We start from the raw sequence: 13882 nt of genomic DNA, 5'->3' as shown, positions 1-13882 counted from the left end.
ATTCATTGGTTCTTCTGAAGACCAAATCAAAAGACTCAAACTGAAAAATGAAGAACAACAATAGTGATTTAAACTTTCCTAGCATATGACATATAAAGCTGACTTTCAACTACAACATTATTTGACATACAAGTGATATCCTAAGAACATACCAAGCTACCAAGCACTGTACAGGCAAAATGTGTGCAGGGCATGCTAATAGAGATGAGCCTCATAAATAGGTTCTATCTGACATACCAAGTGATAGCCTAAAGACATACCAAATACTATAGGGAGGAAAACAATGTGTGCAGGATTTGCTAAATCCTGGCCAGCCTTATAAACAGGGTTTTCTTTTCCCCACTTTCAAAAAATGTATGTATTTTTTCATATAGTCTTTCACAAATAAGACGGTAAAATCAACCAGTGAGATAAAAAAAAAAAAATCAATCTCTTCCCTACTGCTTATTTGCTGAATCACTGTATCACTGTAATCCCGTTGTTCATCGATTTACTAGAGCGGGCGCCAGTCACGTCTCATTCGTCCCAGCCCTGAGATCTTAGCAGCCTCTCCTTACTCATCTTTCCCAATGCTGCCATGTTGAAGGCTCTTTCGGGGTCAGGGGAATGAGACCTGTTATTGTTACTGTTTTTGGCATAACAAATACGCCATGGGGAACTTTCCAGGCTCTGCCGTGCGGGAGCAGGAATGATACCTACATGAAAGAGAACTCTGGGGCTAGGGAGGGCTTATTTGCTGAATAACCGTGACAAAAGTAAGTGCTGGGCAATGAAAAAATAACTCAGGTGGCAGAGCACATCTTAGTATATGCAAGGCTTTGAGTTCAACCTCTAGTACAGTTGTGCCCCGCTGCTGCCAAAAACCAGAGAGTGTGCCCTGGGGCTTCTCAAGCCCACCAGCCAGCTCAGGAGTAGTCCTCAGCCTCTCAAGCACTCCTGGGTGTGCCCCATATGAGGAAATCCAAAAAGTTCAAAAAATAATCAGCAATATTCGAGTTATTTGTAAAGGTCCAAGAGTTGTGTATCCACAGACATCTCTCCGACTGATCTGTATCAGTCAAAAATAAAAGTGATGAAAAAAGACCACAGAATTCCGTGGCAAGGGGTCCTCACAGAAGTTTGTTTAGAACAGAATGAAATTTCAGAAACTAGAGAAGAAAGGGACAGATGAAAGTAGGGAACGGGGACTGGTGGGTTTGGAAACCAGCATAAAGCTGCAAAATGATCGGAATAGCAAGGATAGTACGCAAACAAAGCCGGTAACGTTCTCCCCATAACCTTTGACTTTACAGAGAGGTATGCATAAAATTAAAAGCCCTCTACATTTTCAACCCTGGACAAAATTTTCTTTTAAAGCTAAAACTAGCAGGGGTCTCAAAGGGCAGAGTGTGTCCCACTGAGCTGCTGTCTTTGCACATGCTGAGTGGCAGCAAGGAAAAGGAGGGACTTGCAGCAGCCTGGGGTGGGATTAAACCTTGAGTGAGGCCTCTGCTGAGCAGCTGCAGGAAGAGCGAAGGAAGGAGCACTGGGTCCCAGAACCATGGCCAAGCAACTGCTGGCTTCACAAAAATTCGGCCAGTTTATGTAGAAATCCAAAGGAAATCACTTTTACCAACCAATTAAGAAAAAAACTGCTATTTAACTCCCAAAAGTTGTAAGAAAATATCTGACTAATTTGACAATCAAGCTACATCACCAACGGGAATGTGGAGAGCAGAGAATTCGTCACAAGTGGTGTGGAAGAAGCACTTTAAGAGACAAGAGAACAATCAGCTTACATCACTTCCTTCTAAATTCTCAGGGTATTTCTGTTCAAAAAACTCAAGATAACTCCTGAGATAAACACGTGATCTGATCTCATCTTTTCACACCGTGCACCTGATTTATCATTTTTCTTTCCTGCCCCATCACCCTTCTGGTGGCCTGAGAGAGTTAAACTTGCCACTACTGAAGCTTCAAAGTTTTTAAGCCATTTTTTAAGCCTTAGCAATAGAATTAAAGCAAAAAATTCATCAATGGGGCTAGACAGATAACACAGAGGCTGAAGCATATACTTTGCATGCAGGAGCCCCAGTCGGATCCCTGGCAAGAATCAGTTCTGAGTTCTGCCAGGACCAGCCCCACGCAATGAACCAGAAGGAACCCCATCATCACCAGGTGTGGCCCCAAACAGAACCTGCTAGAACCTCCAAATACTTTTACACTTTCTTATTTTTTAAATAAACTCCCATTCCAGTGATATTTGTGGAGGGAAGTGGACATTGGTGAAGGAATAGGTCTTTGAACACTGTACCCTTGAAACCAACCATGAATAACCTTGTAACTTTGTAGTTCACAGTGATTCAATAAATTAATTAGCGGGTAGGGCTTCTGCCTTGCACGCAGCCAACATGACCGACCCGAGTTCGATTCCTCCGCCCCTCTCGGAGAGCCCGGCAAGCTACCGAGGGTATTCGATATGCCAGACACAGTAACAACAAAGTCTCCAATGGAGACGTTACTGGGTCCGCTCGAGCAAATCGATGATCAACGGGAGGGCCTTTACTTTACATTTTTACTTTAAAAATAAAAAAAAATTTTAAAAAAAGATCTAAGTAAAGCTTAACATTAGTGAACTAAAGAGTAACAAATTATGACACCAACAACTAAAAATGAAAAAGGCTGAATCAGTTATGAGTTGGGTGAATGCCAATAAGGAAGCAATTTATTTTTAGAGAGGAGAGAGGGTGGTAGACATAATTTCAGTAAACAAAAAAACACATTAACAGGTTTTTCTTGAATATCCCCTATGCTACATTCTAGTACACTAACAAGATGGAATACTACGTATGCTCTAAAATTTGTTCAATGTTTCTCTAGAGCAAATAAGTAATTTTAAATACATAAAATGGATAGAAATATCTTTAATATCAAAAGGCCCTCCCGTTGATCGTCGATTTGCTCGAGCGGGCCCAGTAACGTCTCCATTGGAGACTTTGTTGTTACTGTGTCTGGCATATCGAATACTCTCGGTAGCTTGCCGGGCTCTCCGAGAGGGGCAGAGGAATCGAACTCGGGTCGGCCATGTTGGCCGCTTGTAAGGCGAACGCCCTACCGCTGTGCTATCACTCCAGCCCTTTAATATCAAAGCTTCAATATTTTTTTAATTTAAAAATACTGTAAATTTTCCACATACAACAAAAGATCAGGATCAATCCAAAGGAAAAACATTGAATATTTTATCACTGTACTCTTGATAACTGAAAAATACACAGTATCCTTTGGATCAATTATCTGATATGCCTACCAGAGATATTAAACAGTGCTTTGAGTTATTTATTCAAGTTTTTGAGTGTATAGTCAACTTAGCTACACTCTACGAGAATACAGAATGTTCCTTGAATCATGGTGCCTCAATTAAAAATAATAGTAATAATAGTGGAGCAATAGCACAGTGGGTAGGGCGTTTGCCTTCTGCGCGGCCGACCCGGGTTCAATTCCTCTGTCCCTCTTAAAGAGACCGGCAAGCTATCCAGAGTATCCGACCCACACAGCAGAGCCTCACAAGCTCCCTGTGGTGTATTTGATATGCCAAAAACAGTAACAAGTCTCACAGTGGAGACGTTACTAGTGCCCGCTCAAGCAAATGGATGACAACAGGACAGTGCTACAGTGCTACATTAATAATAGTAATTTTTTTTAAAAATCACATTTTTAAATAAAGAATGTCTCATATTCAGCTAGTGAGTAAAAAAACAAAAAAGCAACTCTCCTATTTAGAGAAGCAAAAATCCAATAAGCTGGGTAGAGATGTGGAATAAATTCAAAGTAGTGCAATTAGGAGTGGTGAACCAAAATATGAAAAATATCCCTAATAACTAAATTTAAGTCCATGACAACAAGAAAAGGGAGAGCCACTATTTTTTTCTCTTCCATTGGGGGGGGGGGGGGGCGGGGAGAGGAATGCCATTAAGAATTCTTTCAGATAGAGAAGGGGTCAGTATGACAAATAATAATTGGAAATGATCACCAAATAATAATTGGAAATGATCACATAGGACAAGAACTGAGTGTTAAAAGTACGTAAAGGGATATGCATGATAACCTTTCAGTATCTGTATCACAAACCACAATTTGAGAGAGAGAAAGAGAGAGAGAGAGAGAGAAAGAGAGAAACACTGACCATAGAGGTGGTGGGGGCAGAATGGGAGGGAAACTGGGAACACTGGTGCTGGGAAATGTACACTGGTGGAGGGATGGGTGTTGGAACACCATATGACTAAAACTCAAGAACAGCTTTGTAGGGGTGTATCTCACAGTAACTCAATTAAAAAAAAACTATTAAAAAAAGAAAGAAGAAGAAGAAGAATTCTTTAGGGACGAAAGATAAAAGAAAGCACAGCAGGCAGGGAACTTGCCCTGTCAGAGGCCAATCAGGATTCAATCCCCAGGACCATGCATGGTCCCTCCAGCACTGCCAGGAGTGATCCCTGAATATAGAGCCAAGAGTAAATGCTGAGAACTACCAGGTGTGGCAAAAAAAAATAAATAAATGAATAAATAAATAAAACATTTTAATGATGAAGGGATTAGTACTGGATCACTGTACACCTGAAACTCAATCATAAATAACTTCTAATTTTGTAAGTCACAGTGATTCAATAAAAAAAATAATAATAATAATTAATCCTTTTAAGGATTCCATGTCCCACTGCAGCCATCATGTAAGCTTATCCACTGGCCCATTCCAGACACTCAGAATTAAATCTCAAAAGAGAACAAATAGCGACAAAAATTTTTCAGATACCCTGTCTGGCTAAAACCGCTAGGGCACCCTCAGGAAGGTGGTGGGCCAAGATCCCACCCAACCAAAGCCCAAACAGCCACACTCACACCCCGCAGCTGCCACCATGCCTCTGGCCGAACTGCCCAGCTATATATTCTAGATTTTCTAGAGCAACGACTCCAAACTCTGCAATACTAACATCCCAGTGAGAGCCCACCAGACTGGCTGGAAATGTAACAGAAAAGCCAATCAATCTCAACTAACAAAATCATTAACACAGACGGCTTAACTTGCAACAACGGCTTAATAAACCCTCAGACAAGGACTTAATGTTCCCATGGTGAGATACAACAATTTTTATAAATTTTCTTTTACTGACATATTTTTTTGATCGCTCCATTAGTCATTTACTGGTAACAATATAAAATAAATTATTGTGGGCAATAAATTATTGGTAAGCAATATAAAATAAATTATTGTGGGCAGGCGTGAGCGGTGGTTGGGAAAATGGAGACAATGATAGAGGGAAGGTGTCAATGGTGGTGGGACTGGCATTGGAATACTGAATACCTGTAACAAATACATCATGAACAATTTTGTAAACCACAGTTGTTGGTGCTAAGCCAGGACATTAGGATGCGCTTTTGGACGCAGCTCTGCGAGCAGGAAGCAGAACCAAAGTCCCACTTTGAGTTAAGTGGGCAAGCTAAGGCTTATGAGTCCGATTGACCTGGAAAAACACAGCATGCTCTCATGTGCCTATCTAGTTATACATCATCCTGGCAGTGGAACAAAGCAGCAGTTTCCCCCTCTCCTACACATCTTTAATCTGGTTTGACCTTTAAGTATGAACATTCTCTTTACCCTTTGTGTAACCAACCATGAGAATGTGGGACTTAGGTGTCTGGCTCCATATCCTTCTCTGAGTATTTTTTTTTCCTTTTGGGTCACACCCGGCGGTGCACAGGGGTTACTCCTGGCTCTGCACTCAGGAATCACTCCTGACGGTGCTCAGGGGACCATATGGGATGCTGAGAATCGAACCCGGGTCAGCTGCGTGCAAGGCAAATGCCCTACCTGCTGTGCTATCACTCCAGTCTCCACTTCTCTGAGTATTTTAATCATAGCTTTGACAAGACAATGTATACCTTTATGTTCTTCTGGTGAATCTTGATGTTCTTTGGGTGAATGCTTATTTCATAATCATTTCGATTCCTCTGCCCCTCTCCGAGAGCCCGGCAAGCTACCAAGAGTATCTCGCCCGCACAGCAAAGCCTGGCAAGCTACCCGTGATGTATTCGATATGCCAAACACAGTAGCAACTAAGTATCACAATGGAGACTGGAGACGTTACTGGGCCCGCTCAAGAAAATCAATGAACAGCAGGACAGTGACAATGACAGTGACATTTGCACTCTTGTTAATGATCTTTTCTTCTGACATGAAGTTACTGAAATAGTGTTGATAGAAAATAGAATAAAAGGAGGTCTCTGGCATCCACTCTTTGTCATGAACCTGAGCGATGCCTTGATCCTCCATGCTTCCATAATTCCTACCACTAAGTATTGTCTCAGCACCTCTGACTGACTGATATATCACTTCATGCAACACACAGTGTTTAAACAAAGTGGAGGGAAGGTAAGTTTTAGTTCAAAAAAATGTCTTTTGAGGCCAAGGGATGGTTTAGTGGACAGGAATGCACACACTCCATGCAGGAGTGCCAGGTTTAACCCTGGCAGCACACAGTCCACCAAATCTGTGTGGCACCTACCCCAAAAGGATCTGGTTTAAAAGTACATTTAACTGATGAAATTTAAAAGAATGCTACTAAAAAAAAAAGCATTAATCCATTCCACCTAATAATGGAATATAATTCAATCTTAGAACTCAAAATAGTCATGACTGCCTTTGCCATAAGGAAAGGAGAACGGAAGTGAGAAAAAGAGGCAATCCTGAAACTGCTGAAATGCAAAGTAGTCATCAGAGGAGTGAAATATTCACAATGTAAGCTGTATCCCTTAAAATTATATTTCTTGCGCTGTCAGAGAGATGGTATAGCAGTTGGGGCGGGGGGCGGGGGGCGGGGGGGGATCCTTGCTTTGTATGTGGCTGACCTGTATTTTATCTCCACTATCCCATATGGTCCCTGAGCCCTGCCAGGAGTGATTCTTAAGCACAGCCAGGAGTAATAAGCCCTGAGCACCACTGGATGTGGCCCAAAAACAACAACAACAAAAGAATAAGAATGTATTTCTTATGGCTGAAAGAGAGCAAGCAGTAAAGAATTTGGCTTTATCAACATCTCAAATTCTCCAACACGGATAAATCAGGAGTAGCACACCAGATTGGATGAAACGGAATATAGAAGGCATCCGATCTCGACTGACAAAATATTACAGAAGGCTTAACCTGCAATTACATCTTAGCAAACTCGTGTACAAGGGCTTAATAGCTCAATGGTGAGATACACAATCTCCACTAACTTTCTTCTGAGGAAACATTTCTTGATCACTTTTTTAGCAAATTTCAAGCAATATAAAATAAATCACTGAGGGCCTGCTATGGGGACAGGCCTAAGGGGTATTTGAGAAAACTGGAGATAACGGTGGCAGGAAAGTTGAAATGGTGGTGGGATTTCTGTCTACAACAAATCGTCATAAATCAGTAAACTTTGTAAACCAGAGTGTTTATATAAGGTGTAAGGGGGAAAAAAATTTTTTTAAATATCACTGTATTATTGTCATCCTGTTGTTCATTGATTTCCTCCAGCAGGCACCAGTAAGGTCTCCTTCGTCCTAGCCCTGAGATTTTAGAAAGTACCACATTCAAGGCTCTGTCAGGGTCAGGAGAATGAGACCCATCATTGTTACTGTTACTGATTTTTGGCATACTGAATGCGCAAAGGGGAGTTTGACAGACTCTGTGTGTGGGCAGGATACTTTTGGTAGCCTGTCAGGTTCTCCAGAGTAAGAACTAGATAATAAGATGTCCAGGAGCTGAGTTTTATACTCTCTTTTTTTTTTTAAATAAAAAAAAAAATTTTGCTTTACCACAATGCAGAAAAGACATCTGCACCCCCATGCTCACTGCAGCACTATTCACAGTAGCCAAAATCTGGAAAAACCCAAGTATCCAAGAAGAGGTAACTGGATAAAGAACTATGATACATATATGCACAATGGAATACTACTTGGTCGTAAGAAAAGATGAAGCCATGCAATTTGCTGCTATGTGAATGGAGCTGGAGAGTGTCATGTCAAGTGAAGTCAGTCAGAGGGAGGGGAACGGACCCAAAACAATCTCTGTCATATACGGGATATAAAGAAATGTCCTAGGAGAATATCAAATCATCGATTTGCTCGAGCGGGCCCAGTAACGTCTCCATTGGAGACTTTGTTGTTACTGTGTCTGGCATATCGAATACTCTCGGTAGCTTGCCGGGCTCTCCGAGAGGGGCGGAGGAATCGAACTCGGGTCGGCCATGTTGGCTGCGTGCAAGGCAGACGCCCTACCCACTGTGCTATCGCTCCGGGAGAATATCAAATATGCGAAGTCAATAGAAACAAAGAGCCAGAGAACTGGCTTCAGTGGGAAGCTTGGCACTGGGGAAGGACCGGGGGGTAAATTAGGGAAGGGAACACATTAGGACAATGGGGGAGGAGGAAAGAGCCTGCCACCGAGGCAAGCTAGGGGATAGGAGGGAAACTGGGGACACAGGTGGAGCACAGGGAACACAGGTGAAGGGACTAGTGATGAAACACTGTATGCCTGAAACTCAATCATGAATATCTTTGTCATTTGTAATTAAGATGCTTCAACCAAAATAAGAATAAATCTTGCAATGCATGCCACTGACACAGGTTAGTTCTCCGGTACCACATATGGTCCCCTGAGTTCAAAGCCAGGTGTATCTTCTGAGCACAGTCAGGTGTGGCCCAAAAGCAAACAGAATATATTTCTTTACATCTTTCCTCTGTCACTTGTTATTTCATAACGCATGCCATTATAAAAATAGACATTACTTGCCCATCACGATTTTAGATATAACAGTAATTCTATTTGCAAGTAAATTGAATCATTTCATTCTTAAAGCCAGTCATCTCAAACAGTTCTAACTTCTATGTGCTCACAATCTGCTCTTTCGAGAAAAGACAATTCTCTTCAAATCTAAAATATAAGGCCACTCTACAGTGTTGCTGCACTGGGAGACCATAGTAACTTTCTCAGGATACCAATTCTCCAAAGCTTTGATTCATTTTGTTGACCACTGCTGAAAAACTAACATCCTATTTTATAATTTGGAACGAAACAAAAGAAAAAGTGAAGAGGTCAAAGGGCAGACTGGACTTGGTATACAGTACTGCATTACAAATTAAAATCAGTACACAGCACTACTCTGTTCTTAATTTGCCCCATTATACATATATTATGGTTTAACTCCTTAGAGTTATTAGAAAAAATAACAGTTGTGCGCAAAGAGTAAAAATTAACAAAGTGAAATTAGCATTGCCAATAATTGCACTTAAACAGGAATCATTTTAAGAACAATCATGATCAAAAGACAATCCTGCTTAGGTCTGATCATGGCTCACTGGCAGACTGCATGTCTCTCCCCCATTTGACCAATAGCACCACAGAAAAAAAATGAGATGAAATAAATACCTGCTCATTTTGATTCCATTCTCCTTGCTGCTTCAAAGACGGGATAGCCCAGATGCTCAGTTTCCCTGAGAAGTGAATGGCAGCGAGAAGGGTCCCATCTGGAGAAATGCTCATCTTGAAGATCCCATCCTATACAAGAATCAGACACTGTTAGGAACAGAGCAAGGGATTGGAGTCAAAAAGAAACTACTTCCAGTACGGACTAACTTTACCACAGAGACTAGGTCATAAACGATCCCTCGTGATTAAAGGCTTAAACAGCTTCACAAAACTATAAATTCCCCCTGTTTATAAAAACAGAAGTCTCATCTCAAAGGAAGATTTTCTTCTGTTTTCCATTTGTTTGTTTTCAGGGGGAGGTCCTATCTGGCACTACTTAAGACTTGCTCCCGATTTGGTGCTCAGGGATAACGCCTGGTGGTGCTCAGGGGACCGTATGCGGTGTCCAGGATGGAACCCGGGTCATTTGTGTGCAAGGCAAGGGCCCTATCCACTGCACTATTACTCCAGCCCAAAAGGAGTATTATTTTCATCGGTATTGATTAAAAACATATCTATAACCCAAAAACAAATATGGAAATGTTCCTTTATGTCACATTTCAATTGTCATGTGTTATAATACATTTTATGGGTTAATGTATAATTTCTGAGCTGCTAAGGAAGCCCTGGTGGCTCTCCCTCTCGCCGTCCACATTTGGTGGGCTCAGGCAGCTCCTCTACCCAGGGCAGCCCAGGCCATGGGGCAGACGGAGGAACACCTATGGGTGTTCCTCTTCTCCTCAGTCCAGTAACTTAATTAACATCTCAATTGTACTTCTTAATATTAGTTATTTTGTATGGACACAGTAAGAGATACATTGAGCTTGTAGGGTGGCTCTCCTGGGAACATCTAGCCACAGACTCAGACTACAGTGCTCAGGCCAGATTAATCTTTCCTAACAGGGTCCGAATCTAGTTATTACTTTTTGGATCATGACAGAATTTGTCCATGACCATGGTCTTAACTTACAGTTAAGTATTATGGCACTTTGACCTGGCCCATTTCGATGCCATGGTAGCACATAGCTCACAGCTTGCCCTGGGCCCACCTAGTCCCTCGTGAGGACCCTGCTTTGGGGGTGCTAGGAAGTAAGGGCAACTGAGGCTGAAGTGGAGAAAACAGATGCCCAGGAGGTAAATATTACTGAGAATCAATTAACTCCCCACGTTACAAAAGCATAGCATTAGCTGTCTTTTTGTGTCCATACAGAAAGGACATTGCTATGAATTAACTATACAAAGGATTTAAGAAGAAGAGAAAAACAATATTTACAAGTCAACAGAGCACAAAGAAAGAAGTTACAAATAAACACAGAGGAATGGGAGCAATGTGATGGCAGTAACCCAATAAACCTAAGCTCCCTGTGGCAAGGCAGAAAGGACAAATCAATGTTATCCTACAGGTTAATATTAAGTAGATTCTGAATGGTGAATCTACATCTTTGTTAGATTTTATAATATCTGGAACATTCTGCATATCATAGGACACAACCTCATATGGAAAAGAAAGAAAAGAAGAAAAAAGAAGAGAGAGAAGGAGACAGAGAGTCTAAGAGGAACTGATGGCAGTAAAGTGGAAAGAAAATGTATTCCATCATTAAAAGTACGTGATGAATGTTTAATATTTGTCACTTTGCTAACAAATTACCCCATTTGAAGAATCTAACAGCTTTAAGTCAGAAAGTGAAAAACTATGACCACACCACTTCACGAATCATTTGTGGAATATAAATAAAGCAAATGAACAAGACGCAGAAAAATAGTGATTGCCAAAGGGGAAGTAGAAGGTGGATATGAGATACTTGTGGAAAGGGAGTCAATTTGAGAGTATAGAAGCAGTAGGACCTTGTGTTGGAAGCAGTGAGTTAGAGAGGCATACTGCAACACACAGCTGTATTTGCAACATCTCTACAGTATTGCAAACCAGTGGCAAATCAACAAAATTCAATCTAAACAACAAAAAGAAAAAAAAATGCTGAAAAATGAAATCATCCTTCCCACCATAAAAAAAAAAGGCCCCAAATAGAGAAAATTTGCAATATATCATATGACTAACCCAAGGGTATAAAAACAAAATCCTCATATACTTAGTACTACTTATCCAAGTAATACTGGAGTAATACTTATACACGCACTACTTATCCAAGTAACGCTGGAGCAATAGCACAGCAGGTAGGGCTCGCGGCCGACCCAGTTTCGATTCCTTCATCCCTCTCTGAGAGCCCAGCAAGCTACCGAGAGTATCCCGCCCACCTGCACAGCAGAACCTGGCAAACTCTCTGTGGAGCTTCAATATGCCAAAAACAGTAACAACAAATCTCACAATGGATACATTACTGGTGCCCGTTCAAGCAAAACAATGGGAGGACAGTGCTACAGTGCTAGTTATCCAAGTAACTTCTCAGTTCTTTCCTGTTGGAGTATTAGGTAACTCAATTGTCACAATGAAAGAAATCACAGGTCATCCCCAGCACCTACTAAACAGAATACTAGACATCTAACTAGCCCCATTCAAGCACTGATTAAGGATAGGGTCTAAGGCAGTTTACTGGCAAAGAGTAAAAGAGAGAGCAGAAAATGACAGGCCACAACCACATAGTTCATAAGAACATTTAGAAAATCTGGAAGCTCCCACCATCCCGCAAAGATTAAGGCTATCTGCTCCTAAACTGAAAATTTGACTACTGAAAAAGACAAAATTTAAACCTGGCTCAATACCTCTTGCAGACAACAGACTTTAAGTCCTAAGGTCTGGCCACATTAATCCCCAAAAACAAACAGGACAATTATAGGAGTAAGTAAAACTGTTTGGATGGATGAACGTATGAAAGATTAAAACCCTTCAATCTCCTCACTGGGGATTTAAATTAAGTGGCTTTATATCAGATCCATCCCAGAATGCCAGAATTAGAAATATAAGAAAGATTCAAATACAAATGCTTGGCAGAGAGGAGTCACACAGAAGTACTTCAAGCAGAAATTTAAATACCTTCCACTGTGATGTTTATTATGAAATTGTTCTCCTTCTTCATTTCTCTTTCTCGTAGCTTGCTATTGTGTGCAAACTGCAGTTTTTTTTTTAAACATTGATTTTGTATCCTCCAACAGTATTCACTTCTTATAATAGGGCTTGGCAAAGTCTTTGGGATTTTTGTGTATAGTATGTTATTGACAGAGAGGGTTTTATTTCTTTTAAAAAAAATTTTTTTAATTGAATCACTGTGAGATATACACCACTCCACCACTGAAATACATCCCTGGTGATCAGACACTGATCCATGTGCACGGTGAGTATGATCACTCCCATCAGGGCAGTTCCTAAGTGTATTTTCAGTTCAGGGTGAAACTGTTATATTCTTGTCATCCGAGAACAAGAGTAGAGCAATAATACTTGAAGGTACCACCAATATGCCTCTTTTTCTATTAGTGCATCAATAGATTCAGATTTAGGGAGGATATTTTTTAAAAAATGGATTTATCATTGACAAGGATATCAATTCCTTAAAGTGGGTCAGAGATACATACAATACAGCAAGTAAGGCATTTGCCTTCTACACGGCCAATCCAAGTTTGATCCCAGGGTTCTCTGCCCCTGGTCTGGAGTGATCCTTGAGCACAAACCTAGTAACAAGTCCTGCACACCACCCAGGGGCTTGGCTCCCATCAAAAACTTCCTAAGTAAGATAACTAAGAAACTTGAGAGTCTTCCAGGAATCTCCTTTGGACTATTTTCTCGGAGCCAGGAATTTCAGGGTCATCCTCTAACTTTTCACGTTTTTAATTTAAATTAAATTTATATACAGTAAAATACATAAATTTTCAATGCACAGCTCCATGAATTCTTACCAACGCATAAAATAATTTTATGCACTGGCAAGATGTTTAAAATTATTTTACCTATAAACTTATTTTACCAATACATATAACTAAGGGCACATAAGCGTGAAGAGCTCTAAGATTGAAGATCAATTCTACCCTTAAAGGAACTCTGGGGAAAATGTCCAAGAACTCTGGGGCCAGAGAGATAGTGCATTTGCCTTGCATGTGGCTGACCATGTTTAATCTCTGGTGTCCCACATGATTCCCTCAGCCCACTGGGAATGATCTCTGAGCACAGAGCCAGGAGCAAGCCCTGAGCACTGCCAGGTGTGCTTCCCAAACAACCACCCAAAACCCCCCACCCCACCCATAAAAAGAAAATGCTGAGAAGCACAGATTAGTCTAATTTGGATTACCTGATCTTGTCCCTGACGAGTGTAAAATTTAACACTTAACATGCGTAATAATCCAAGAGTCTTTGGTACCTACAAAATAAAGCACAACATACAAAAAAAATTAATGGAACACTTTCTTATTATGGAAAGCCAAGTTTTTTATTTTTTTTCCTTAAGTTTTTATTAGTGAAACACCATGAGG

General features: G+C 40.9%; 1 protein-coding gene across 1 annotated transcript in view; it reads right to left on the bottom strand.

Moving 5' to 3' along the window:
- NBAS (NBAS subunit of NRZ tethering complex) overlaps positions 1-13882 on the bottom strand; it is a 389024-nt gene that overhangs the window by 300416 nt on the left and 74726 nt on the right. The window contains exons 11-12 of the mRNA XM_056124489.1: positions 13702-13770; positions 9428-9556 (exon numbers count right to left, since the gene is read on the bottom strand). Of these exons, the coding sequence (XP_055980464.1) occupies positions 9428-9556; positions 13702-13770 (198 nt within the window). The remainder of the gene's footprint in view (positions 1-9427; positions 9557-13701; positions 13771-13882) is intronic.

Source organism: Sorex fumeus, unplaced genomic scaffold (genome assembly GCF_029834395.1).
Source record: "Sorex fumeus unplaced genomic scaffold, SorFum_2.1 ptg000006l, whole genome shotgun sequence".
In the NCBI taxonomy this organism is placed as follows: domain Eukaryota; kingdom Metazoa; phylum Chordata; class Mammalia; order Eulipotyphla; family Soricidae; genus Sorex; species Sorex fumeus.
Note: the sequence above shows the minus strand (reverse complement) of the source record. Positions and strands in the feature narration are given on the sequence as shown.